This window comes from Schistocerca serialis, chromosome 5, assembly GCF_023864345.2.
Source record: "Schistocerca serialis cubense isolate TAMUIC-IGC-003099 chromosome 5, iqSchSeri2.2, whole genome shotgun sequence".
In the NCBI taxonomy this organism is placed as follows: Eukaryota; Metazoa; Arthropoda; class Insecta; order Orthoptera; family Acrididae; genus Schistocerca; species Schistocerca serialis.
The window spans coordinates 639,191,029-639,217,157 of record NC_064642.1 but is presented as its reverse complement, the minus strand read 5'-3'; the positions used below and the strand labels follow the sequence as shown (position 1 = coordinate 639,217,157).

Sequence of the window (26,129 nt, the reverse complement as noted above, 5' to 3'; positions counted from 1 at the left end):
AGAGCAAAAGATGAATACAGTTAGCAGATTCAGAATGATTTATGCTGCAGCAGTTATTTGGAGATGGAGAAGATTGCACAGGGGGAAGACCAAGAGATGAATACAGTAAGCAGATTCAGAATGATTTAAGCTGCAGTAGTTATTGGGAGATGGAGAAGCTTGCACAGGACAGAGTAGCATGGAGAGCTCCACCACACTGCGCTTTGGATTGGAGTCAACAACAACAACGGCAACAACAAGCTTTAAATGGAAAATGATATCTTCCTACCCCCCTCCACCCGCCTCCCTCCCTGCTCGAATTTCTTAGAAAACCCACAGATTCTCCCTTAAATCATAATCTATGTGATTTGAACTAATGTGTTAAAGTGGGATGCAGCTCACCGTCGTTGGAGTCGTACAGGTAGACGACGCTAGTCCAGCCGTAGTACCTCACCACGTCGATGATGGCCTGGTGGTAGTCGGGCCGCATGCTGAGCGCGTAGTCCAGCAGGCCGGACGTTGGGGCCAACGCCTGGAACAGAAAACGAGCAGTACGTTGTAGCTGGCAGTGGTCCCCAGGGACAAAAACCGAAAAGTATTCGACTGTGGTAGAGTCATGGCTCTAAACGATTTCAGGGAAATAATCTTTATCAGTATATGACCACATTTTAATGATTATTAGATCAACGTCACCTTCACCAACATAATAACCGTACAGTCATTGGAGAAATGCATGGTAAACGCTATGCTGCCTTACATTTATTTACTACCACTTTTCGATCATTATTCTTCTTCACAGTGGAAAAATACTGTAGCAGCTTCACATGTCATACATCCACTCCAGTCTTCTGCGTGTGAACACAATCTCAGAAGGCAGATACTTAGTTTTGGTTTGAAAACCGTGTGTAGTTCACCAAATTCACTAGAGTCAATTTTTACTTTTCTATTTAATTCTTTTTCTGCCAATCCAGTGTTTGCAGTCAGCACTTCCAATCTGCAGTAAAGTTGTGATACTCAGTTTCTCCGGGTGTATTTGTTTATCGAACAGTCCACGGGTACTGCCGGTTCGTGGTGTCCAACGGGCACAATAATTCGCGATCTGACATGTCACCAACGTCAGGCGTGCTAGCTCTTGAGAACGTGGGACCGACTTGCCCTGCGAGCAGCTCCCTCTGCGGTCCGCACCCGCACCCGCGGCCGCGGAGACGCTAGCGTCGGCATCTGTGGCAGCACAGGTTTAAGTTCTCTGTCCGCCCTGGTCTTCAGATACTTTTGTTTGCTGATAGCTTTCTTAACTAAACTCAGTATTGGTTCCCAAATCTTGCTGAGATTATAAAAATGGCTCTGAGCACTATGGGACTTAACTTCTGAGGTCATCAGTCCCCTAGAACTTAGAACAACTTAAACCTAACTAACCTAAGGACATCACACACATCCATGCCCGAGGCAGGATTCGAACCTGCGACCGTGGCAGTCGCGCGGTTTCAGACTGTAGCGCCTAGAACCGCGCGGCCACTTCGGCCGGCTGATGCTGCTGAGATTATAGCCACATTCTCGGTTGATAAGATTATCCTTTGTGCGAATTTCTACGACCTCCCTAACGACACTGTCCTAGCATTTGGAAGTCTGTGCCAGGATCATGGTGGCTTCGTATCCCATCGCGTCATTCTCGAAATGCTGACATGTTGGGACACATTGGATGTGCCTCTGATGTTCTCGGCAACGATCTTCGACGGTGCTCACTGTCTGTCTAATATTTATCTTTCCACATTGGTACAGAATCTAACGTACACCGGCATTTCGCAAACCGAGATCATCTTTGACAATTCAGAGTAATGCTCGTGTTTTACTGGATGGGCACTCGGTGCTTCTTCAGTATGTGTCCGATTTTTCTCGACAGTGCCCTACTGTACGGTATAAAGGTAGTGTGCCTTTACCTCCGTGACTTCTGTCTCCACAGGCTGTTCTGTTGTGGTGGGGCGGAGAGCGCGCCTAATCTGCCATTCTGCGTACCCACTTTTTTGGAAGACGGTTCTGAAGTGTTCCGGCTCCGGGGGGCAGACTTTCGGAATGTGAAACATTGCGTCCCCTACATACTAGTTTTTTAGTACCCCATTTCTCTGCGTAGCTTCGTGACAGCTGTCTGCATGAAAATACAGGCCAGTGAGAGTTTTCTTCCGATACACACCGCGGCTCAATGTACCATCAGCTCCTCTTTTGAAGATCACGTCGAGGAATGGTAATCTTCCTGCTGCTTCGGTCTCAATAATGAATTTCATGTTGGAATTTACGGAGTTCAAATGCGTAAGGAAGTCAAGGAGTTTCTCTCTTCCATGGGACCAGATGACGAGCGTGTCACGTACATAAAAGGAAAAAAAGAGGGTTTTGGTTTGGATGACGCCAGGACTTCATCCTCGAAGTACTCCATATACAAATTCACGACCACAGGCAAGAGTGGGCTGCCCATTGTGACTCCTTCCGCTTGAGCATGGTATTCTCCATTAAACAAAAAATACTTGGAGGTCAAGACGCCAGGAAAGGTTGGTGATATTCTCGTCATTCTCACAACTAAGCTCTAGTGACATTCTTAGGGGCACCCTGCTGAATAATGAAAGGGCTTCAAAACTCATTTCAATATCTCTGTCTTTAACAACGATGTTGTCGAGGCCTCTTACATAATCCGCATAATTGCTCATTTGATGAAGGCATTTACCCTCATAAGGGCTAAGTATTTCCGACAGGTATTTTGCCAGCAAATATGTAGGTACCCTAATGTTGCTAACAGTGGGATGGAACGGCATCCCCTCTTTGTGCAGTGCTGGGTGTCTATGAAGTCTTACCGGTACATATCCTCGAAGTAACATTTTTTTGGCCACACCGTCTGGTAAATCAGTTTCTTGAGAAGAGTCATAGTCTTGTCTCCACTTTCTTTGTGGGGTCAGCGTTGAAATTTGTGTAGGAGTCGTCATACAGCGTGCTCTGCATCTTATCAATGATGTCCTAGTCGGAAAGGACAGCAAACCCGCCGCCAACCAGAAGCCTTGCACAACAAGTTTCAACAAGCCTTTCCGGAGTCAAAGTCCTATGGGCTGCAAACTCCAGAAAACCAGGGTTGCAGAAACTCAACGATTATTCTACGATGGAATGTTCAGTAGATCAGTTCGTCAGCCCACTTGACGATGGTGACATGTCTGACCGCCCAGATATTGTTCCCAAAGGATAACATGAATCTGCAGTAAACCCGTGGACTGTTCGGCCAGCAGTAAATTTTATCAGCAGATGTTTCTCTAATTTGGAAATCCGACAAATGAATGATCAGCATCTAACAATATTTTCGGAGAAAGAAGAAATACTTTCAGAAAGTGAAATTTCACATAGAATATAATTTGTTTGGCTCTTTGAAGGCAACACGTTGGCTGGCAACAGTTTTGTTGAAGGGCTCTCCCGAGTGTCGATCGTTATTGGCGAGAAACTTAAGAATACCAGTTCCGATCACCACAAGCTGTAGGTGCTTTCACAACGTGCATTGGTTGATATCAAAGGGAATTTAAAGAAGGTAGTGAGAAACAGGCAGCAACGACAGCCTGACGCAACATTTCTTACCATCATACAAAACAGCCAAAAACATACGGTTCCTATTTAATTGAAAGATTGAAGCTTAAATAAATAGGGTGTGTCAATAGGTATGAGTACTTTTGTTCTAATCGTGTTTAGGACGTATAGTTTAGTGTGCTCGACAGCTCTTATATTGCATTTTCTCTTCTCCTGTTGCCGCTTTCAGCTTTGTCACATCACGTGAAATAAACATAGCTGTGGCGCTCACCATCTGTACCACTGAAGCACTGCGTTGTCTCATTCAATTTTTGCGCTCTGTAGGTGCACCAGGACTTAAAATTCATAAAGCATATTCATTTACTGCCAGTGGATTGAACAATTATAAATCGATCAAACAAGCGTGATGGAAGGGGAAACAGCAGGACGCTCCATTCATTACTTGTGCTAACACTGTGCAAGTCGGTGACCTAATTTTGAATCACCGAGGAGTGATTGTTGCATGAAGTGGCAAACTAAAGCAAACTAGCTTTGTTTCTCAGTGTACCAATCATAAGTGGCTCAACTTTCACGAAGTCCGTCAACCTGGGACGTATAACGGCAGTGTAAATTTTCATTGTTTCACAATGTGATAAGGCTTTAAATTGGGAAGTATGTCTCAAAGTATATAGGCGTATGGTTCCAGCAGAGTCTCTTTCGTTTATATCAGTGGGTATCTGGCTGAAACAATTATATCAACTTCTCAGGTACTTACACTGATCAACAGGCTTGAACTTGTTAACTCTTGTGCATATTTAGTTCTGCTTACTTGCATACGTTGCTTTTTCTGTTGTATTGATGACTAGTCCAGCTTTATTTACTAATATGTCAACACCTTTGTAAATCTTCCCAAGGCTTTCTCACTGTCGCTCACTAATGCTATGTCGTCTGCCACATTCTAGCCGTAATCCATTACACTCTTCAACTTCGCTCTCTCTCAAGACTTTTCAAGGATCAGATTAAACACCACACACGAAAGTGCAATTCCCTGTGTTAACCTAGATCTTATGTGGAAGGGTTTTCAGTGTGATCCTCCAGTACATGCTGTTGTCCTTGATTCATTCACCACTGAATCATTTCAATGAGTTTATTTGGGATTCGTAATCTAATTGATCATCACTACTGTTATTTGCTCGCTTCAGAACATACATAATTCGTTGTAGCGATATATGCGTTTGGTGGAAGATTGGAAAAAAACCGACGTGAGTCGAACGCAGTAAGTATAGATTTCTAGTGCGCGTCGATGCCACTCCTCGACGGATGCGGCTCTCGTAAAGTGTTCAAGTGGACCGTAAATCTTTAAATCTCGTTTTCTACAAAACACCTGAGAAGTGCATCATACCAGAATAGCATCTATTAGATCCAAGTATGTGCCACAGTCGTGCGACAGACTAGTCGATCACCTGTTGCCCGTATATATACCTTGCAGGTGTACATGATTTGCCAATGTGACTGATCACTTGTACTGTAGAGAGCTGTGCCGACCAGCTGTAGGCAGAAGACAAGTTCTTGCTTCAAGTTGAAACGATTCTGACGTAAGCTAAGCGTTCGCACTGTCACATGGGGTTCAAGAGAAATTTGTGTCTGGAGTGACCACTTCTTGGTAGGAATGGCGCGGCATCAAGCGTTGGATGGAGAGTTATTAACAGACGTTGAAGTAGGTAAGTGAGTTTTCCAGGGAAGTGTATAGCGATTCTTGATGTCCATGCTGTGTATTAATTAGATAGCAGACAATATTCATAGTACCCTCGCTGTTTTCGCACATGATGCAGTTATCTGTAACGAAGTAATTTGTAAAATAAACTGCACAATTATTCAGTCAGATATTGATAAAAATTGACGGGGTTAAAATATGCCAACTTAATTGTTTAAATATATAAAATTGTTCCCTTCACAAAACGAGAAAACGACTTAGTATATTGCGTATAAAAATTTGTAGGGATACGAAATGGATCGATCATGTAGGCGTAGTGGTAGGTAGAGCCGCTGTTGATTTCGGTTCACTGATAGGATATTAGAGAAAAGGCAGCCAGTCTGCAGTCTTGCGACCACACCCAGAATACTGCTGACGTTGTGCGAGCCGCACCAGATCGGACATACAAATGATACTGTAGGCAAACCAAGATGAGCAACACGATTGGTCACAGTTTTGTGAACCCCCGGTAGAATCTGGAAAATTTGACCTGGTAGACCTTTAGAGATCATATACCGCGATAGTATGCTTAGAAAGTTACAAGGAAGAATTGAGTGAAGCATCTAGAGATATTCGACAACACCTGTATTTAGACTAGTGCGGCCGTAGATGTAGAGGAAGAATGATTCATCACGTTTATCACGTGCATTTGCTGCCTTGGAGTTGCTGAATAAATACAGGAGATTGAACCGTGCGCGGCTCGTGTTCACGCCGTTTCTTGTTTGACAGCTTGTCTTTAGGAACTGTAGCCTCGTATCTTATTCGATCAACTGGCGTCACAAACTTACTGGCTTGCCTGCCCATGAGTGGCAGCAGCAGCGCGTATCGATAAGAGCACTGTCGTATTATCTTCGAAGCGACTGCTAGTATTTCCGGCTCGTCGTATGTCGGGAGTTCAGTCTCGACGGAGCGCCAGTGAGGTGTGGACGGCCAGTACTCGCCGACCGCTGGCGACACACATGTACTGTCCGACGGAAGGAGACTGGAGCGGGAACGACCATTGGTTGGTCGTTCGGTCCGTGGTCTCATCGGGCGACGTGTATTTGGCCTTTTGACCGTTTCTGGGCTTCGTCAGTTGGTCATCCTGCCGGACGTGGGCTGGTTCCTTCCTTGTGTAGAGATGTCGGGTGCCCAGCGGGCAAGTGTTCCCTCTCCATGGTTGCGACCGAGCCAGTGTGCCCGGGTCGCAGTGTCTCCTAGTTCCAAACGGACATCAAGGAGTCGGGATGGAGCTGCAGTGAGCTCCGAACAGCCATGACTGGCCCGACCGTTGCCGACACACGTAACTTGAGTAGGGACGACCTTGGTTGGTCGTTAGGTCGGTCGTCTCATCGGATGACGTGTATTTGGTCGCCGACCGCTTATGGAAACTCTGTGTGTGTCGACTTATGATTTCTCCTTGTTGTTCCACAGTCATTGGTTTTAGGATTGTCGGAGTTCTTGGTGCAAGTGTTTACGTGGAACTGTGTGTAGCTTTTGTGATTTGCAAAGAGCAGTTATCAATGCTGTCTGCGTAGTGGAGTAGGCAGTCGGTCGGTTGGGACAGAGCAGCGAGTTTGTGTTTCCTCGCCGTATTGATGCTGTCCGGCATGGCGTGGAGTTCGACAGCCTTCGTTTTAGTTATTGTTGTGTACATAGTTCTGCGTAGTCAGCGCGTACACAACTTTCCCACTAGAGCGCGCACCGCTAAGCACAACAGCGCAGGCGCAGCGCTCGTCCGTCTCCGCACTACGAGATGGCGCTGTCTTAGAGACGGACCAAATTCTGTTTCCGCCGATCCGCGTATTAATATGTAACGCAGCCAATGAGATTGCTGCTAACGTAGAACCTTTTCTCCTCGCGGATCACACTCGCGCAGTGATACCTAAACGCTCGAGGTATCAACTTCTGTTTAAAGTTGGTCACCGTCAATCTGCTACTCTAAGCGTGCAAGTGGCATTTCTATCGTCTGACCTAACGGCAGAAGATAAACACGCCACGATAAGACTAAGAGACATATTGCTGACATTCACCTACTTCGTTAGAGCCACAAGTCAAATAATCTGGTGGTGTGTGTACCGAAGGTCTTACAGTACGCACACCACAGTTATATTTTTGAGTGGTTGTTGTGCCTTGGCTGTATTTAAACGCCAAATTTGAAGACGTAGTGCTGCTGGTATCTTCGTCCTCGGCTGATATTTTCAGTTGTGCGGTTAGTCGGAGGAAGGAAATTGGTTAGGTTGTTGGTCGGTCCTTCAGCCGTCTCTGAGTGGGTTGCCATCTGATTACTTACTTCTTAGCTGCCTATCTCACCTAACCCTATGTTAGAGTTACCTCTTCAGGCCGACCCTTGGAACACTTCTAAGCACCATTGTTCTGTTCTTTTTAAATGGTGATTGTGTCTCAAGTACTCTACGAGGCCTTCAGCCGCCTATTAATTTGTTTTGATTTTAAAATAAGGCCTTCAGTCGTCTTAAATTAAATCTTTGAAGATTCTTCCTTAAATTAATTAAAGGAAAGGCTTTGCGCTTTGGAAATCCTTATTATTATCCAGAACTTAAGCCTCAGTTCTTCTATTGCAGCGTGTGGCCTTCAGCCGAGTTTTTATGTAAATTTTTGTAGCTAAGGCCTTCAGCCGTGTATTCCTTAAGGAAATTTTAATAACTTGTGTTCGGGCCTTCAGCCGTATTGTTTTTGAATGCTTTAAGGGCACGTGTGATTATGTGTTTTAGGAAAATAAAGTTTTTATGTTTTATGCAACTGACAGTAACGGATTTTGGCCCCTTTCCACAATTATAACCTGATCCGCTCCGTCCTGCGAAACCAGCAGAGTTCAGGGATGTATAAAAACATGGAAAAATCAAATCACAACACATTTCCACGCTTAATACGTTGCGGAAAAACAGTTGGTGTTAAAAACAGCTTCCAGCAGTTTCAGAATGGATAAATACAGTTTTTTTCTCGTTTTCAAGGGAATTTTACACCATTCTCTCTGCAAATTAGTGACAAGTTCAGGTAACGATGTTGGAGGTGGATTTTAAATGCTCCCTTATCTCCAAAGTAGACCACAAAAGCTCAGTAAGACTGAGGTGTGGTGACGATAATGAACAGCGGAGATGCCACAATTCATTCTCAGCTCGTGAAACGTGTTCTGTACGATGAGAGCTGTGTGAACAGGGTCTCTGTAGTCTTCGAACAAAGCATCACCATTGGCGATTAAACATTGTACCATGGGATGGACCGATTAGGGAAAATAGGCACATAATCCTTTGCAGCAATGCGACGTTGTAGAGTATCCATGGTGCCCGTGGAACACCGCAATATGGCTGCTCAAATTATAACCTAACTTGCGCCATGTTTCACACTAGGTCGTTAGCTGTGCCAGAATGTGGAAACCATGTGAAACAAGACTCATCCGATCGAATGATCCTCTTCGATTGCTCCATAGTCCAGGTTGTATGGGTTCAGCAGCATGTTTTCCCATCACTAGAATTTGTATTACTGACGAGTGGGAGTGGCAGCTGTTCTGTAACTTCGTGGTGATGGATATCCCTTCTAGTTGTTTTGGTGCTGACAAGATTGGCCCTCCCGACATTCAGTTCTGCTGTGACTTTTGCAATTGTTGTTCTGTTATTTCTCGTCATAATCGTTTGGATTCACCACCTGTTACTATCACTCAATATACACTTTCGTCCACGTTGTGACTTAGTGGATGACGTTTTTCCGCTTTCCCGGCATGCAGTATAAATCTTCGACAAATTGCCACTTGAAACACCAAACACTTAGGCTGCTTTGGTTGCGGGAGCATACATCATAAGAGCACGAATCACTTGTTTACGTTCGAAGTTATTTAGCTCTAACGTAATGCATTTACATCTATTTAGAACATTGTTCTGATCACAGCTGACAGTTATATTGAGGCATTGCACAGGTTCTGTTCGTGGTCAAACACAACAGAGCAACCGTCAGGCTTAGCTAGCATCTGCATTTGTGTTCAAGCATGCATTTCTCACTGTATTTCAGTACATTTTACCAACTCGTTGTATATTCATAGTACCAAAATTTACTGATTCAAGTAATAGTTCATGGTCTAAATGCTGTTCGCGAACTCTATTGTCATATATTGCATATCACACATTAAAAATCGTCTTATTCATTTATCGTCGTAGTGTAGGTAGTGGCTTTGAGTGTAGACTAAGGAAAGTAGCTTTGTATATGCGGACGGTTCTGTAACGTTTCCAGTTTTTGACTGGTTCCCCCCTGTTGTATGCTTAACGGTCGGTGTAGTTTAGGAATAGCTATGGTACTTTTTGCGAGTACATCTAAACAGTGTTGAATAAAAAACTGGTGTTGGGTATATTTTAATAAGCAGTATAGCCAAGAAGCAATGCACGGCTGCGCATAATTTTTTTCCTGTAGATATTGCATCAACACAGACTTGTAAAATTACGACAAATCTTCTGACTGAAATAATAGCTAACATCAAAGTGTTATTGAACTGGTGCACTTTTTTTTAAATAGTTAGCTTTCTTTTCGAATCTATATTCCCTTACAAGAAACGGAATGCATTCGACTGAATAGCACAGTTTGCTGCAGATAACCGAAAAAAAATTTTGTCTCATGATTGCTCATCCCTCCAAGAATCTTTAGAAGTTGGCGACCATAATTTAGTGCTGAGCTGTGCACCAGCAATATTCTCCTTCAGTCGTCCTTATCGATCTTGCCGCACCTCGATATGCTCATGGTCTGATTGAAGCGTTAGTTTTTCCTCCAGAGTGTAGCGAGGCCAGAGACGTAAGTTATTTAGTTGCTTGCTCAGTGTCGCCGGAAATTAGCCGGGGTGTAGAGAGTCAGGTGACCAGTGGCTGGACGGCGTGTTTCCGGCTGTTAAGACCTAAAGTTTGCCACAGGCGCCGGTACGGTCGGCACGCAGTGTGTGTTTGTAAGAAGGAAAAGGGGGCGCCTGCGGGTATCAGTTGTAGAATTGAGGGCTCTCTTCAGTCGTGACAGTGTTGGGCGTATCCTGATGGTGCCCTGTAAGTGCAGTGACGATTTTTTGTGAGGATCAGCCTTCATTCTTGAATATATGACACATCAGAGGTGGATTCTCTCCAGTATCGTGGCACGTTCTCAGTATTATGACAAACTATAGTCCGATTAAAATTTCTTCATAGTTAACGACAGTCTCCTGCCGCTACAGTGTTGCACATCAGCTGCCAACTTTCGCTCGGTTGTAGGGGACTCACAAACACTTAACAAATGATAAATGTTGGATGTAGCCGCCACGAGGTAAGTCAGAAATGCGAGATGCTCAGTCGACAGCTGATTTTATGTGACCAATGACCTAAGCTGCGGCGGACGACGCGTTCTATAGCCCTGAATTTAAGCTCGTGATGTGCAACGTCCCTGAGAAAAAGGCGGCCAACAATCTGGGGCAGATCACTTTGTTCACGACGATTAAAGCTAACCGCCGACGGCCTTGACGCAATGGTAACACTGGTTCTCGTCAGATATCACCGAAATAAAGCGCTGTCGGGATTCGCTTGCAACTGGATGGGTCACCATCCGGGTCTGTCGAGTGCTGATGGCAAGCGGGATGCACTCAGCCCTTGAGAGGCCAATTAAGGAGCTATTTGACGTAGCACCACCGGTCACGCAAACTGATAACGGCCGGGAGAGCGGTATGTTGATCACATGCCTCTCCGTATCCACGTCCAGTGACGCCTAAGGGCTAAGGATGATACAGTGGCCGGTCGGTATCGCTGGGCCCTCAAGGCCTGCTAGGATGGTGCTCTTTTTTCTTTTAATTAAAGCTAACCTCAGCGAGAAAACCCAAGGTGGAAAAAATTCAGTTTTAGCGCTAAAAGCGAAATGTTATTTCTCGCTATCATTGGTTGCCTGGGACTACAATCTTGCTCATAAATTAACGATAATGCTGATACATGGAGAAACAACGCTCTGGTTGGCGGTTTGCGGGTTTAAGTCACCTCGGTGCATGACCACGCGGTGCTTTTGACCTGCGGTCGTCGTACGGTGGCGTTGGCAGCAGTCCACATACACAGAAGTGTGTTGGTGCATGTCAGAGAGCGGTGCAGCGAGTAAGGGTGCAGACGTTTTCAGAGGTGCTAATGGTAACTGTCTGTTGAAAATGGCTCAAAGAACACATATTGATGACGTTATGAGAGGTAGAATACTAGGGCAACTGGAGGCTGGTCAAACACAGCAGGTCATAGCACGGGCCCACCGTGTGCCACAAAGTGTGCACTCAAGATTATGGCAACGATTCCAGCAGACAGGAAACGTGTCCAGGCGCTACAGTAGGGGACTTTAACACTATACAACTCCACAAGAAGACCAGTATCTCACCATCAGTGCCCGAAGGCGGCCACGGAGTAGTCTACTGCAGGTAGCCTTGCTCCGGACCTTACCACAGCCACTGGAACAGTTGTCTCCAGATAAACAGTCTACAGACGACTGAACAGACTGGTTTATTCGCCCGGAGACCTGCAAGGTGCATTCCTCTGACCCCTGGACACAGGAGAGGCCGTAAAGCTAGTGTCAAGAACACAGTACATGGTCATTGGAACAGTCGTCCCAAGTTATTTTCACGGACGAGTCCAGGTATAGTCTGAATAGTGATTTCACCGGATTTTGATCTAGCGTGAACCAGGAACCAGATACCAACCCCTTAATGTCCTTGAAAGGGACCTATGGAAGTCGTTGTTTGATAGTGTGGGGTGGGATTATGATTGGTGCACGTACACCGCTTCATGCCTTTGACAGAGGAACTGTAACAGGTCAGGCGTATCGAGACGTCATTTTTCACCTGTATGTCCGCCTTTTCCTCCTGATAGATAATAACGCACGGCTCACCGAGCTCCCATCGTGGAGGAGTACCTCGAAACAGAAAATATCAGGCAAATGCAGTGGCCTGCATGTTCTCCAGACCTAAACCCCATGGACCACGCATGGGGGTCGCTCTCGGTCCACGTATCGCTGCACTTCTTCAAACCTCTAGGACACTTCAGGAGCACCGAGAGGCACTGGTACAAGAATAGTAGGACATAACCCAGCGGCTGCTCGATCACCTGATCCAGAGTTTCGGGATCGTTTTCTCAAGTTATCACCCATGGACTTACAGATCTGTGTCGTGTGTATTCCCTAAGTGCCTATGCTATTAGCACCAGTTTTGCGTAGCGCCACGTTGTGTGGCACCACATTCTCAATTGTCCTTAATTTTTGAGCATGAGCGTATGATCACACACTGGATACACATGCTGTCGCGTTACCAACCGACGAGCAGCTTTCAATGGCACTTGGTTGCAGATTATAGGCGATACAAACAGATTTTAAATGAAAAATTAATAACCTACAAAAAAGTCATTACGATGGAGGAAATTATGTGGAAAAGAATCAGAAAAAAATACATTTAAATCGGTTAACCGAATAAAAATAATAATCAGACTCTTTCATCGCATTTAGAAATTAAAAAAAAAATCTGTAGACATGTATATGGTGCTGAATCGCGTATTGTGCGGAAGTATCCACTAGTGCAAGGCCTGGTATGAAACGTGTGTATTTCATTAGGATCGTTGTGTGTGTGTGTGTGTGTGTGTGTGTGTGTTGTTGTTGTTGTTGTTGTTGTTGTCTTTGTGTGGTTATCATATGTGTCGAAATACGAAGTAATAGTGTGAGATCCGTGATTCGGGATCCAAACACATCAAGAAACTGTGCATGACAGGGTATTGGAAGTGAACTGACCAATTGTTGTGGCAGTTTGGCAACGGCGAAGGGTTCGTGCGAGACGTTGCGTACTCTGATTGTCGAGTCTGTCGGGTCTGTCGACTACCAAGTAATTGTAATCGGACTATAATCACGGAAGTCGTGATCGTACCACATGGCTCCGGCAGTCTGTAGCTAAAATGTTGTTATCGTTACAGTCGAGGAAACTGTAATATTTAAGCCGTGCTCTGCAATATTTGGAGCCACCAAAAACTTGTAAGAAATTGTTCTACATTGATAGACTTGTGCTTAATGTCCTGATGAAAGAGTATCTATGTGAAACCTCAGAAAGGTTCATTAAGTAACTAAGTAACTTGCAGCATTCTATGTAGAATGCTTAACTTTACAGTGACCTGGCTGCCGATCACATTATTTGTTGTTTTAGTATATACTGAACTGTTGTGAATACAGAAATACGGATAAGTAAATATTCCGTTTTAAACTTGTGAGTTATGTACCTTGCGTGTTTTCGTATACGGTTAGCTGCTTGTAGTAATTGCTTTATGCTACAGGAGTTCGTTGCAGAGTTGTTTTACTCTGTTCAAAATTTTGCAAATTCATCCTGATCTACAGAAAAAGACAGACTCGTATGATGGTGAGCAGTTTGATAGAGGGTTACTCTCGGACTATTAATGGCTGAGTACGACGTCATCTGCATAAGCTGAGTAATTTGTTAACTTCATCTGCTCTTTTGCGAGTTGCCTCACTTGTAATTACGTAACTGTGATCACTGTGTCTTAAACTATCTTCAGGCATTAAGTAGGCTTCGAGAAACACACATTTGTTACAGGCTGTGTAAGTTATGAGCTACTCTCAGAATATTTTACTAGATTTTAAGCCGTGTATGGAAATTTAAATTTGGTACAGATGAACAGCACGTTCCTCGAGTATCCCTGGTTTAGGATTTTATGAAAAAATGTAAAATCTAAAGATTTTAGGTGACTGCAGTTACAGCTAACTAACGCTGGCCCTATTGAATCATATTTCAGTTTTAAATGGATTACTGGATGAACTAATCATTCATTAGTTTTCCATGCTGTGGCCTTTACTCCCACTCTGACGTGGGCCACACTAATTTTCTTTTCAATTTACTTTCTTAAAACTTACCTTAGTTCAGAATACTGTGTCCAAGATTTACTTTGAAAAGAAAATAACTTGAATCTTCAGGTCAATGGCTTTAAACAGTATTTGAGTTTTTCATCCATCTGTTACAGCTATCGTCTAATCAGTTTTCATAACTTCTTTATTCTATTTTGAATTGGTGTGTAATAAAATCTTTCTGAAAATGATTCATTTATTTTGGGCCCGGCAACTTACATCTCTCTGGCCGCTCCCTATGACTACGCATACACTGGTGAATATTCTGACTAGTGAGTGTTATCTGTCGTCTTTTACTATTGCAAGTTACTGGTAAGATCAGCTAGGAAAAATATCTCTTTTCTGATTTCCTAAATCAGAGAATAAGTCTGCAAGTAGAGGCTATCGGGTGATGCTGCGGGAATTAGAATAGGAAATGACACTTAAAGTAGGAAAGGAGATTTTCTATTTGGGGAGCAAAATAACTGATGATGGTCGAAGTAGAGAGGATATAAAATGTAGACTGACAATGGCAAGGAAAGCTATCCTGAAGAAGAGAAATTTGTTAACATTGAGTATAGATTTAAGTGTCAGGAAGTCGTTTCTGAAAGTGTTTGTATAGAGTGTAGCCTTGTATGGAAGTGAAGCATGGACGATAAATAGTTTGGACAAGAAGAGAATAGAAGCTTTTGAAATGTGGTACTGCAGAAGAATGCTGAAGATTAGATGGGCAGATTACATAACTAATGAGGAGGTATCGAATCTATTAAGATGTCTTATCCTTACGCCAAGCTTTTTATTCGATGAAGAGTTTTAATTTGAAACTTCCCGGCAGATTAAATCTGTGAGCGGGATCGGGATCCGAACTTGGACTGACGCGTTTCGCGGGAAACTGTGAAAGGGAAAGGTCCCATGTTCGAGCTCATGCGTGGCACACAGTGAAGTTTCAAATCAGAACACATACGGCAGCAGAGTGGAAATTGTTTATTTGGTCTAATCTATTACTAAATTTTCAAAATGAATTAAGTGAAAATGATTAATGGTTTTTGTTAAGACTAGTAATGTATGTGTAGGCGCAAATCATTACTACATTGGTCACTATCGTTAGTGATTTTTAGAGCTACGTCTACAAATATATATATAAGGCCATTGTAAACCCTCAGAAAACTGTAGTGGGTGTCACATGGGAAGGATGGGAAGCTGGTTGGGGTGCTGGTTGTATACGTTTCAGTAACAGTTTACTACCGCTTTTCACCTGCATCTCTTTGCCTATTCCGTGCGGGCCTTGCAAGCATAACGTCGGTATGGGCGTCGGATTTTTTGTAATATTACCGTAATCGTGTTTACCCTAGAAGGAAGTTATACAGATTGGTCCATTAATCGTGACCGGGCCAAATATCTCACGAAATAAGGATCAAACGAAAAAACTACAAAGACGCGAAACTTATCTAGCTTGAAGGGGGAAACCAGATGGCGCTATGGCTGGCCCGCTAGATGGCGCTGCCATAGGTCAAACGGATATCAACTGCGTTTCTTCAAATAGGAACCCCATTTTTTATTACATATTCTTGTAGTACGTAAGGAAATGTGAATGTTTTAGTTGGACCACTTTTTTCGCTTTGTGATAGATGGCGCTGTAATAGTCACAAACATATGGCTCACAATTTTAGACGAACTGTTGGTAACAGTTAGGTTTTTTGAAAAATTAAAATAGAGAACGTAGGCACGTCTGAACATTTTATTTCGGTTGTTCCAATGTGACACATGTACCTTTGTGAACTTATCATTTCTGAGAACGCATGTGTTACAGCGTAATTATGTAAATACCACATTAATGCAATAAATGTTCAAAATTATGTCCGTCAGCTTCAGTGCATTCGGCAATACGTGTAACGACATTCCTCTCAACAGCGAGCAGTTCGCCTTCTGTAATGTTCCCATATGCATTGATAATGCGCTGACTCATGTTGTCAGGCGTTGTCGGTGGATACGATAGCAAATATCCTTCAACTTTCCCCACAGAAAAAAATCCGGGGACGTCAGATCCGGTGAACGTGCAGGCCATGGTATGGTGCTTGGATGACCAATGCACCTGTCATGAAATATGCTATTCAATACCGCTTCAACCGCACGTGAGCTAGATGCCGGACATCCATCATGTCGGAAGTACATCGCCATTCTGTCATCTTGTAGTAACATCGATAGAACATTACGTACAAAATCAGCATATATTGCACCAGTTAGATTGCCATCGATAAAATGGGGGCCAGTTATCCTTCCTCCCATAATGCCGCACCATACATCAACCTGCCAAGGTCGCTGATGTTGCACTTGTCGTAGCCAACGTGGATTTGCTGTTGCGCAATAGTGCATATTATGCCGGTTAACGTTACCGCTTTTGGTGAATGGCGCTTCGTCGCTAAACATAACGCGTGTAAAAAAAAATCTGTCATCGTCCCGTAATTTCTCTTGTGTCCAGTGGCAGAACTGTTCACGACGTTCAAAGTCGTCTCCATGCAATTCCTGGTGCATAGAAATATGGTACGGGTGCAATCGATCTTGGTTTAGCATTCTCAACACCGACGTTTTTGAGATTCTCGATTTTCGCTCAATTTTTTTGCTACTGATGTGCGGATTAGCCGCAACAGCAAGTAAAACACCTACTTGGGCATCATCATTTGTTGCAGTTCGTGGTTGACGTTTCACATGTGGCTGAACACTTCCTGTTTCCATAAATAACGTAACTATCCGGCGAACAGTCCGGACACTTCGATGATTTCGTCTAGGATACCGAGGAGCATACATAACACACGCCCGTTGGGCATTTTGATCACAATAGCCGTACATCAACACGATATAGACCTTTTCCGCAATTGGTAAACGGTCCATTTTTACACGTGTAATGTATCAAGAAGCAAATACCTTCCGCACTGACGGAATGTTACGTGATACCACGTACTTATACGTTTGTGACTATTACAGCGCCATGTATCACAAAGCGAAAAAAGTGATCCAACTAAAACATTCATATTTCTTTACGTATTACACGAATATGTAATAAAAAATGGGGGTTCCTATATAAAAAAAACCAGTTGATATCCGTTTGACCTATGGCAGCGCCATCTAGCTGGCCAACCATAGCGCCATCTTGTTTCCCCCTTCAAGCTAGACGAATTTCGTTCTTTGTAGTTTTTTCGTTTGATGCTTATTTCGTGAGATATTTGGCCAGGTCACTATCCATGGACGACTCTGTATAATGTTTCACTTGTGTTGACACTTTTCCATGATACGCAATGGCCGTCTTGTAGCAAGGTGGGCTGGAGACTGAAATGTGGGTATACTTATATAAGATTCTGAAGAACACCAAAAACAAAACTCCAGTCATTCTGCTCTTCTTCGAATCTTCTCAAGCACTTCTGCTAACAAAACTAATCAGGGCCCTCAAAATAACCTATAGTATCCCTGAATCATATTTGTCAGCTATAGGCCTTATGCAGGAGACTCGGTCTGCCACTCACTTTACGCACGTTTTCATTCCGCTGTCAGTTCCCTTTGACTAACGTTGAAGTAAATAAGTTTGGTGCTTGACGCCCCTCCGATGATTAAATAATGTGCTGCCTGCCAAAGACGGACCAGGAAATAGATTTGCCCATTTTTATTTTTTTGAAATCTTGAAATATATAGGGAAACTGCAGCTTGTACATAGATTTAACTGCCGCTCCTGTTCAGGAAGGAAGTTCAGGGTTTAAGGACTCATTGACGAAGGTCGCTAGGAAGTAGAACACATACTTGTAAGTGAAAAGGATGGGCTATGAAAATGGCTGTTGCTCTTTGGAAAGAATAGTTCCTTCATTTTTTTCGTGTCGGTCAGAGAATTTATATGTCAATCTGCGTGACGCTTTCATGCTCGGTACGTGAAGCCATCGCGATACTCGCATTCTGTACCTTCTCTATTAATCCGTTCTGATGAGGGTTCACACTATGCAGCAATACTCAAGAATAACCTAAACGAGTGTTTTTCATGCTATTCTTCCGTTAAGTCTCACCTTTGTAATGTACTGTTATTCCTCTTTAAATAACTCCGGATGCATACTCTAGATATTGGAGAGTCATTTAGTGCTAGTGACTGTGTCTAGTAATTTTTCGGCCGTCGATAATCAAATACAGGGTCTCTGCACGTTTTGACACATGCCTATCATTAAATGCAAGTCCCTTCACCAAGCGTCGATTCCGTACACATTTTCCTTCGATTTTCGGGCATCTTGTCTTCCTTGCGTACAAACTACTCATGGAGCTTGCGACATTGTCCATCAATGCATTAATACATGTCTTAAATGTCACACAAAACCTACTTTGAGTACGGTAAAAGATATTTTCCCTTGCGACCATTTGCCTCTGTTAAGAACAACGTGCTGAATTATGTTTGCTACGATGTCTTGATTACACTCACAATGCAAATCAGACAATTCCTGAAGTGGCACGTAAATTCAGAAAAAACGGAAAAGTTAAGACTTTATGGTAAGAGGGGGAGTTGGACCCTTCTCCCCAGAATTTAAATCCAAGTTCTTAATAATTGTGCCTGATTCCAGTGACTGATTGCCATTTAAATAACAGCTGGGCTCTCCACCTCCTGCATCCTTTAAATGAGACTGAAGTTCAGCTCACACAGCAATAGATTGCAACGGAATGCCTATGCAGGCCATGTTAACTTATGAGTACGTGGTCATCACGATTTTTATATAACATTACTGCTCAGGGGTCAGTGGTGAGCCGGTACGTGGAATTTTGTGTGTGCTTATATGTATGGAAATGTTGCAGAAATCTATCACTTGATCGAGTCGCGACATCGTGACTCGATGTCTTCGATGTGGGCAGCGGACCCATAGTAGCTGGACGCTTACAGTGTGCCCTGCGACAGTCTCGTGATAATAAGGCAGCAGCCAAGAAGCGTCTGACTACGCTCGCTGAAGAAATGAAGTTGTGTGCTCAGCCCAGGCTTATATGATACTTACTGAAATTGAAACTGAACTGAAAGCATTAAGTAGACAAGGGAATACCAGGGGGCACACATGATGTAATTATACTGATTCACAGTATATCATGATTCGTGACGTAATTGGATTCTTCTGACTTTTAGATGGTGGCTATTGTTTATGTTTAGAAGTGATGAGTTTTAATAAAACCGGCTGCACAGATTAATTACGTATGTGAAAAACAATAAATTAGGTGAACATAAGAATTATTAAAATAAATTAGTGTGGGTATAGTGACATAAGTGCAAAGACACAAGCGGTGTAGGCGCAAAATTACCTGTATAAAGTATGAAAATGTTAAAACTTGCCTAACAATTTAACTCAAAATGACAGTAAAACATAACAAGTCAGAACATAAAAATTCAGTTAAAAGATAAAGGGAAGAATAAGATAGCATCACATTCACGATAAAGAAGTATTGCTAAGTACTATATCTCCCACTGGGAGATGTTTAATAAGCAATAATGAGACTCAGGTAAACAAAAACAAAGGTTAATTACTATATTTGAGAGATCTAATAACAAATGAGAAACTCTTCTCAATTAAAAATGACCCAACTTATGACACACAAACAGGCACGCGCCTGGAACACGCAGGGAATAAACGTAGTAAGAGTTGAAAGCTACGCCACTGATAATGCCTAACAACGGACGTAGAGTGTTCGGCATAGTTGTCGATAGATAGGGCTCAGAATATCGCTGGAAAGTCGTAGATCCCAAGCTCTGACTTACTGGCTGCTAAGAGCAGGAGCATGAATTGGCCCAGAGCTTCGGTGGAGCGAACTGCCGACGTGTTGGCTTGCAGTGCCCTATATAGCAAGGGCGCCGAGGAATACGTGGCGATTCAGTTACGTACACGTGTCAACGCGGAGGAAATAGGTCCGCGACACGGAGGACCGCTAATGGTGCTTGCCCTGCCGTCTGCCGTTCTAGTTGTGAACGATGTATTCCAGCGAGGCAACGCCTGATCGATATGCAACCACGTGATGCTGCGGTATTGAGGAGTTGCCGACGCGTTTAGGCGAAAGTCGAGTACATGGAAGTAGGTTAGCGTAGTGGGTATCATAATATCATAATGAAACTGGTTTTGCTAAGCAGTTAATCATTCAGTAATCTAACTTTCTTTGCGGCGGAATCCTTAAGAAATTCCCTTTCCCTTAAAAGATTTAGCTTTTTTCCTTCGTGGGCCATACGGAGTACATGTAAATTCCTCAACTCCGGGGGCCGGTAGCCACTAGATTTTATGTGCTCAGCAAAAGCAGAATGCCGTTTAATCTGTTTCTTGTTACGTAAATGTCTAGTGAATCTTCTTCAAAATTTCCTACCAGTTTGTTCCTCATATGAAACTTCACGGTCGACGAACTTAATTCTATAATCTATTTGTTCTTTAGAAGCAAATTTATCAGTCTGCTTACGTTCTCGGGGAACCACGGCGTGACGAAGGGCATCTGGAAGGTGTTGCTGTACGAGTGCAGCGTGTCGAATGAGTCCGGGCTGACGGCTCCGAGTAGAGAAAATACTCCCCTCGAAAACTGGCTGCAGACTGAAACAAAAAGATATGCGTCTCGATTAAATCTAGGTACATCCAGCTACAACTCGGAAGTCATGCAAAATAATTGAAAATATTTTTAGTAGTTGCTGCCCCCAGGGCTTTCAGATACTTGTGAAATACCATCCATTACAGTATCTGAAAGGACACATACATCCCATTACGTCCCATGGTACAAAAACGTCAAAACCTACGAGCTGTTGGAGAAAAATGTGTACATAGTGTGTGGGGCCAGAAATTCACCAACTAAACTGCGGTGGTTGATCATCGGCATTTTCTGAGCTTTATGGCATGAAGAACATGAGGTATCTGGTGGCCTGTTACAGAGTAACTGCTTTTCTATTGATTTCTTAGCTGCCATACATTCATACTGAAATCATCTGCACTCCGGTGCGAATGTCGTCGATATACTGTGCGCTTTATTCCATTCACTCACAGTATTTGCCGTCGACAACAATAACAAACTCATTAATCTTTACACTCAAGCTTGCATTCAGTTCTGCTCGGCTTTATCACAGATTTGTTTTTATGAACTAACAGTGCTGGGTTGATTTCCATCCATTAGGACCTTGGAGAGCGCCAAAGAAGCCATAGTAATCATTTTTTGTTAGTTAAATGTCAACTTTTAGGCTATTCATTCTTCTGAATCGAAAGTTTTTCGCAAAGACATTCTGTACCTGGGTTATTGATTACTTGGCATACAACATTCTTTGACTAGTGAGGTGATGGTACGACTGACAAGCAACACTTAGGAGGCACAGAATACGACCCAATCAAGGGCCCGTGTGGATCGAGCCCTGTGTTACCGTGCCCTGTTGAACACTACATGTAGCACTTTTTCTCGTGCTGCGATCTGAGTTAGTCTGTTCTGGTTCTGCTTTCATCTTATTATGGATGACGGGTTCTAGCCTGTTTATGGAGGCTGAGTAAATGAACTGACAAGGGAACCAGACGATCTGGCTGCCCTAATTTTTTTTTAATACAGAAATAATTCACCGAATGAAACACAATGTCAAAATATTACCTGCTAAGACGCAAAGGAAGTTTTTTAAGAAATGTTGGAATTTGCGAAATTTCTAGCTCTCCGTACCGCCGGAAAAATGTACAGCCCTACTGTGGGTGTAACACACAATATATGCGCAACACGATAGGTACATATCCTTGCTTGATGGCTCATCGGTAAATAGATGAAGTGGCGCAACGCGATCGTAATTTGTAATTTTAATTTCAGTTTCCGTTGATAGTTACTCTGACACAGTTATTCACACTTTTTATTCGTTCGAATCTGCAATTCATTTAATACCCACAATAATTAGCAGTTGCTTTTGTGGTATTGCAAAGGGTTAGCAATGGAGATAAACTGAATTAATTTTCTTTGAGACTTCTTGGCATATGCCAGGTCTGTGCAGGTTTCAGAATTTTATAATATGGAATCATATCAATGTTTTCAACCTTGAAATGATAAAATATGAAGAACATGGTATGCAATCCCGAAATCACCTCCTTCTTCTTAAGACTTAGAAGTCAGAACACGTCATCCATAGTAAGATGAAAGGAGGAATAGAACAGACTAACTCAGAACGCAGCACGAGAAAAAGTGCTACGTCTAGTGAAACTTCCTGGCAGAGTGAAAATCTCATTCTGCTACGTCTAGTGTTGAACAGGGCACGGTAACACAAGGCTCGAGCCACACGGGCCCTTGACTGGATCATATTCTATGCCTCCTAAGTGTTGCTTGTCAGTCGTACCATCACCTCACTAGTCAAAGAACGTTTTTTGCTAAGTAATCAATAATCCGGGTACAGAAAGTCTTTGCAAAAAAACTCTCGATTCAGAAGATTGTGTGTTATTGTTAGTTAGTTTCTTGGTGGTTCATTCCAGTGATGTCAATATTTTGTTAGAAATTGTGTTAACTTTAGGAGAAACAGGAAATTTATCGGACAATTCTGTGAATTGTTCGAATGAATATTGTTGCGATTCCAGAACAAAAATAGAGTACCTCTCAAGCTCAAAGGAAACGTCAACAGTTGCAGCTTTCAGCGACAAAGAAAATTTGGGTAAACGAAAGAAGAACAAAACCGTTAAATTTAAGCAGTGTGAAAAGCCATTTTGTTTCATAAGATCTGAGCACGGGTTGTATAAATGGAAGAAAGATTTACACGCAGTACGAAATATGTGCCAAAGTGAAACTCGCAGACGTGTGAAACAAAAATCATTCGAAAGATTTAGAACTGATCGTAAGAGTCATGCTCTGTTACCGAGGGAGATTTATGTGACTGAACGACCACTCAGAAAATGATGAACATTAGTGATTTCCAAGCTTCATCGACATGGTTAAACACATTCAGGAAATTATACGAAAAAGGAAATCGCAAAAATTACGAAGTTTAGATCAAGCAAATATTAGGGAAGATGTCATTAATAGGTAGTACTATAGAGAAATCTGTAGTTGATGTGAAGACGAAGCTTCTTGTTATCCCCTAAAAGCTCTGTATAAAGCTAATCAGTCACGATTTATGCAAACCCCTATCATTTTCAGTGAAAAAACATAGAGTTCCTTGTGTACTCGATGTATACTACGACACATTCGTATGCAACAATGCCAGTGAAAAGTATCAGTGGATTGTTATTTCTGCATCTTTATCTCCGTCTTCAGGACCACAGATTAAATGAAACTGTCTACTTGTCAAAGTCTTTGAATCGACGTAGCAAAATATGCAAAAAGGGGGAGTATAACTTTGTGTTGCACCCGAAATGACATCTTACAATTTACAGACAATTATTTATTACTTTTGTTCGACTGTTGACCTGGACAGAAGGACATCTCTGTCTTTACAAACACGACAAAAGGACCGTTAACATAATTTGGATTTCACCTGGAGGCAATAGCATGATTCAGACTTTCGAAAAACATTTTTTCAACACTGGCAAGCATTAAACGTCTTCTCGGGTTTGTTCCCGGATTCTAAAATCAACATGATACAGTAGTTCGGCGATCCAACAGTTCGCAGCCTTCAAGAGAACACTGCTGCAGCTGCTGCTGTTGAGCCCCGCCGATGCTATGGAATTTTATATATGTCATGCTTCATAAGCCCAAAATCGACTTACACAGATCCGAGTTGTGATCTAATTTTGAGTGATGAACAAAACACTGTCAGGCGACTGTTGTAGAACTTTTCTTAAAAGAGGGACACGGGATGAAATTGAACAGACTATGATGGTTGCCAACACTTCCAGTTTCTGGAACAGATTTTTTAAACAGGCAACTGAAACCGAGTTGTCAGACTATAGAGACAATGGTTTTCCTCTTAGCAGGACTAAGTACCCTGTACTACTTCACAACAGAACAGAATGTTCTTCGGTGCAACAGTCCCAGTGTTTTAAATAGTCTTTGAGTGCGATATATCGTTGGTGCCCGTGTTCTACTAGGACGACGCCACCAGCCCAGGCAGCAACTGTGAGGGCAGACAGTAGTTCTGACAGCGTAATACATATACATATCCATTGTGGATAATCACGCCCGTAAAATTTTGTGTTTGATTTCTCATGTACCGATTGGTGGCAAGCAAGTAGTTTGTCGGTCGGTCCGTGGCTGTCCCTTGGTTGGGTTCTGACGGATCAAGTGCAGGTGGGCTCACCGTCTGTCTCACGTAAGTGAACGAGGGCAGACCGACCCCCTGGAGGCTTCTGAGTGCTGTTGTCTTTACTGTCTTTCGCAGTTTAATTGTCTGTTTATAATCTATCACAGCCAATGATAAAAGAAAAATCTTGGTTTTACTGTGTTTTATGTAAGTAAGTTTGAATTCCGGCAAGTGGATATTTGCTGAAAAGTTATTGCCGTTGTGTTGTCTTTTCCTTTAGTCCGGTTTCATCTACTTAAAACTTAAGGCTTATGATTATATTTTTTTAAAATTTAGGAAAATTAATTGTGGGTCTTCAGCCTCGTAACCTTATTCTTAAAATTACCTTTAAAGCTTAAACATTGCAGTCTTCTGCCTTTGAAAGGTTATGGTCATTCATTTTAAAATCTTGAAATTTTTTTTGTGGGCCTTCAGCAGTTTGTATTGCATCTTGTTTGTGTTTGTCTATCTATCTGCTTTCCACCTTTTTGTGACGTATATAAGTAATTGTTTTATTTGCTATTGTAACTGCATTTTTATGTTGTTGATTTTTAAGGTTTCTTGTATGGAGGCCCTCAACCGTGAAAGAATTCCATTTTGAATCTCGTAGTTGTAAAGGTTCGTCTATGTGCCGCTTTGGTTGTAAATGTGTTGTTAAATTACAATACATTACAATTTTGAGATGAAACAGACCCCAACCTGTTCTGCCTAACGGGTTAGCGGCGTTTCACATACAGTGGCTTTGAGGGTTTCATTTGATCAAGACCACTGAAACGATTTTCTGTGACGAGATTCATTCATTCACGTGGGTAGTGCTTCCCGCTGACGATTTCATCTTCCAAAATACATTACTTCACACAGGTTGCTGTAGAAGCCACGGATTGATTTTATGTTTATGAGGATGCCCTAAGACGTCTGGTCTTGACTCCATAACCACCACATTTAAATATTATTGTGTTTCAGTTTTTCGGTTGTAATAACCATTAAGGGTCGTTTCTCCTCCTGCTACCTGCCTGTGGCAGCGTCGTTCGTCGGGCAACCAACATAAATAAATAGCAGTTGCGAAAGTACAGGAGTTTTTTAAGTTAGGTTCGACAAGTATCTTTGATTTACTGATTACACACATGCTTTTTGCACATTTTGTTCTTTATTTTTCTTATAAGGCAGTCTGAATGAGCGCAGTTTGGCTGTCTGGACTCAAGACAAACAGAAGCGTAAGAATGGGGAAAAAGTTCTTTGATGAATTTTCGATACAGTTTATGGTGAAAGTAGTAAACAAAAAACTTTTAACAGAAAAATCGAATTTAATGGGATATCTGGTAAGGAATACTGCGCCGGATGCATTACAAATTTATGTAGTTGCATGGAGAACCCGTGATCACTCCTTACTTTAAACGTCTATAAATTAACTCTCGATCTCACAATACAGATATTTTATTTTATCGATATCATATTTTTAGCAAATAATCTCCACATCATTTCATCCTCAACGGCTGCAATAAGCATGTCGTATGTCATCCTACTGAGTTCCATACCAAAAGCTCCTTGACTTGTCACATTACAGTCGTAATGGAAGGTGTTATCGGAAGATGGTTTGCTACTAAATCGGTACCGGTAATCATCAGATATTTCTATTGTGATTATTAATAAACGCTCCTATAAAAATATCTGACATATCAATGGAGAAAACTGGTTGGCAAGATGACTGCAGGGGAATGCATTGTTTGAATATACTGTATGATGACGACGATGGTGTGTCAGGTACGTAGCTACGAAAAGATTGTTGTGAAATAGAAACAAATGAAGAATAGTGTCAAAAATGGGTAA

At 42.5% G+C, this 26,129-nt stretch overlaps 1 protein-coding gene across 1 annotated transcript in view; it reads right to left on the bottom strand.

The window, feature by feature from the left end:
• The window catches only part of LOC126480997 (glutamate receptor 1-like), a 502,527-nt gene that overhangs the window by 213,254 nt on the left and 263,144 nt on the right, over positions 1-26,129 (bottom strand). Inside the window, exons 3-4 of the mRNA XM_050104443.1 lie at positions 20,549-20,676; positions 382-511 (exon numbers count right to left, since the gene is read on the bottom strand). Of these exons, the coding sequence (XP_049960400.1) occupies positions 382-511; positions 20,549-20,676 (258 nt within the window). The remainder of the gene's footprint in view (positions 1-381; positions 512-20,548; positions 20,677-26,129) is intronic.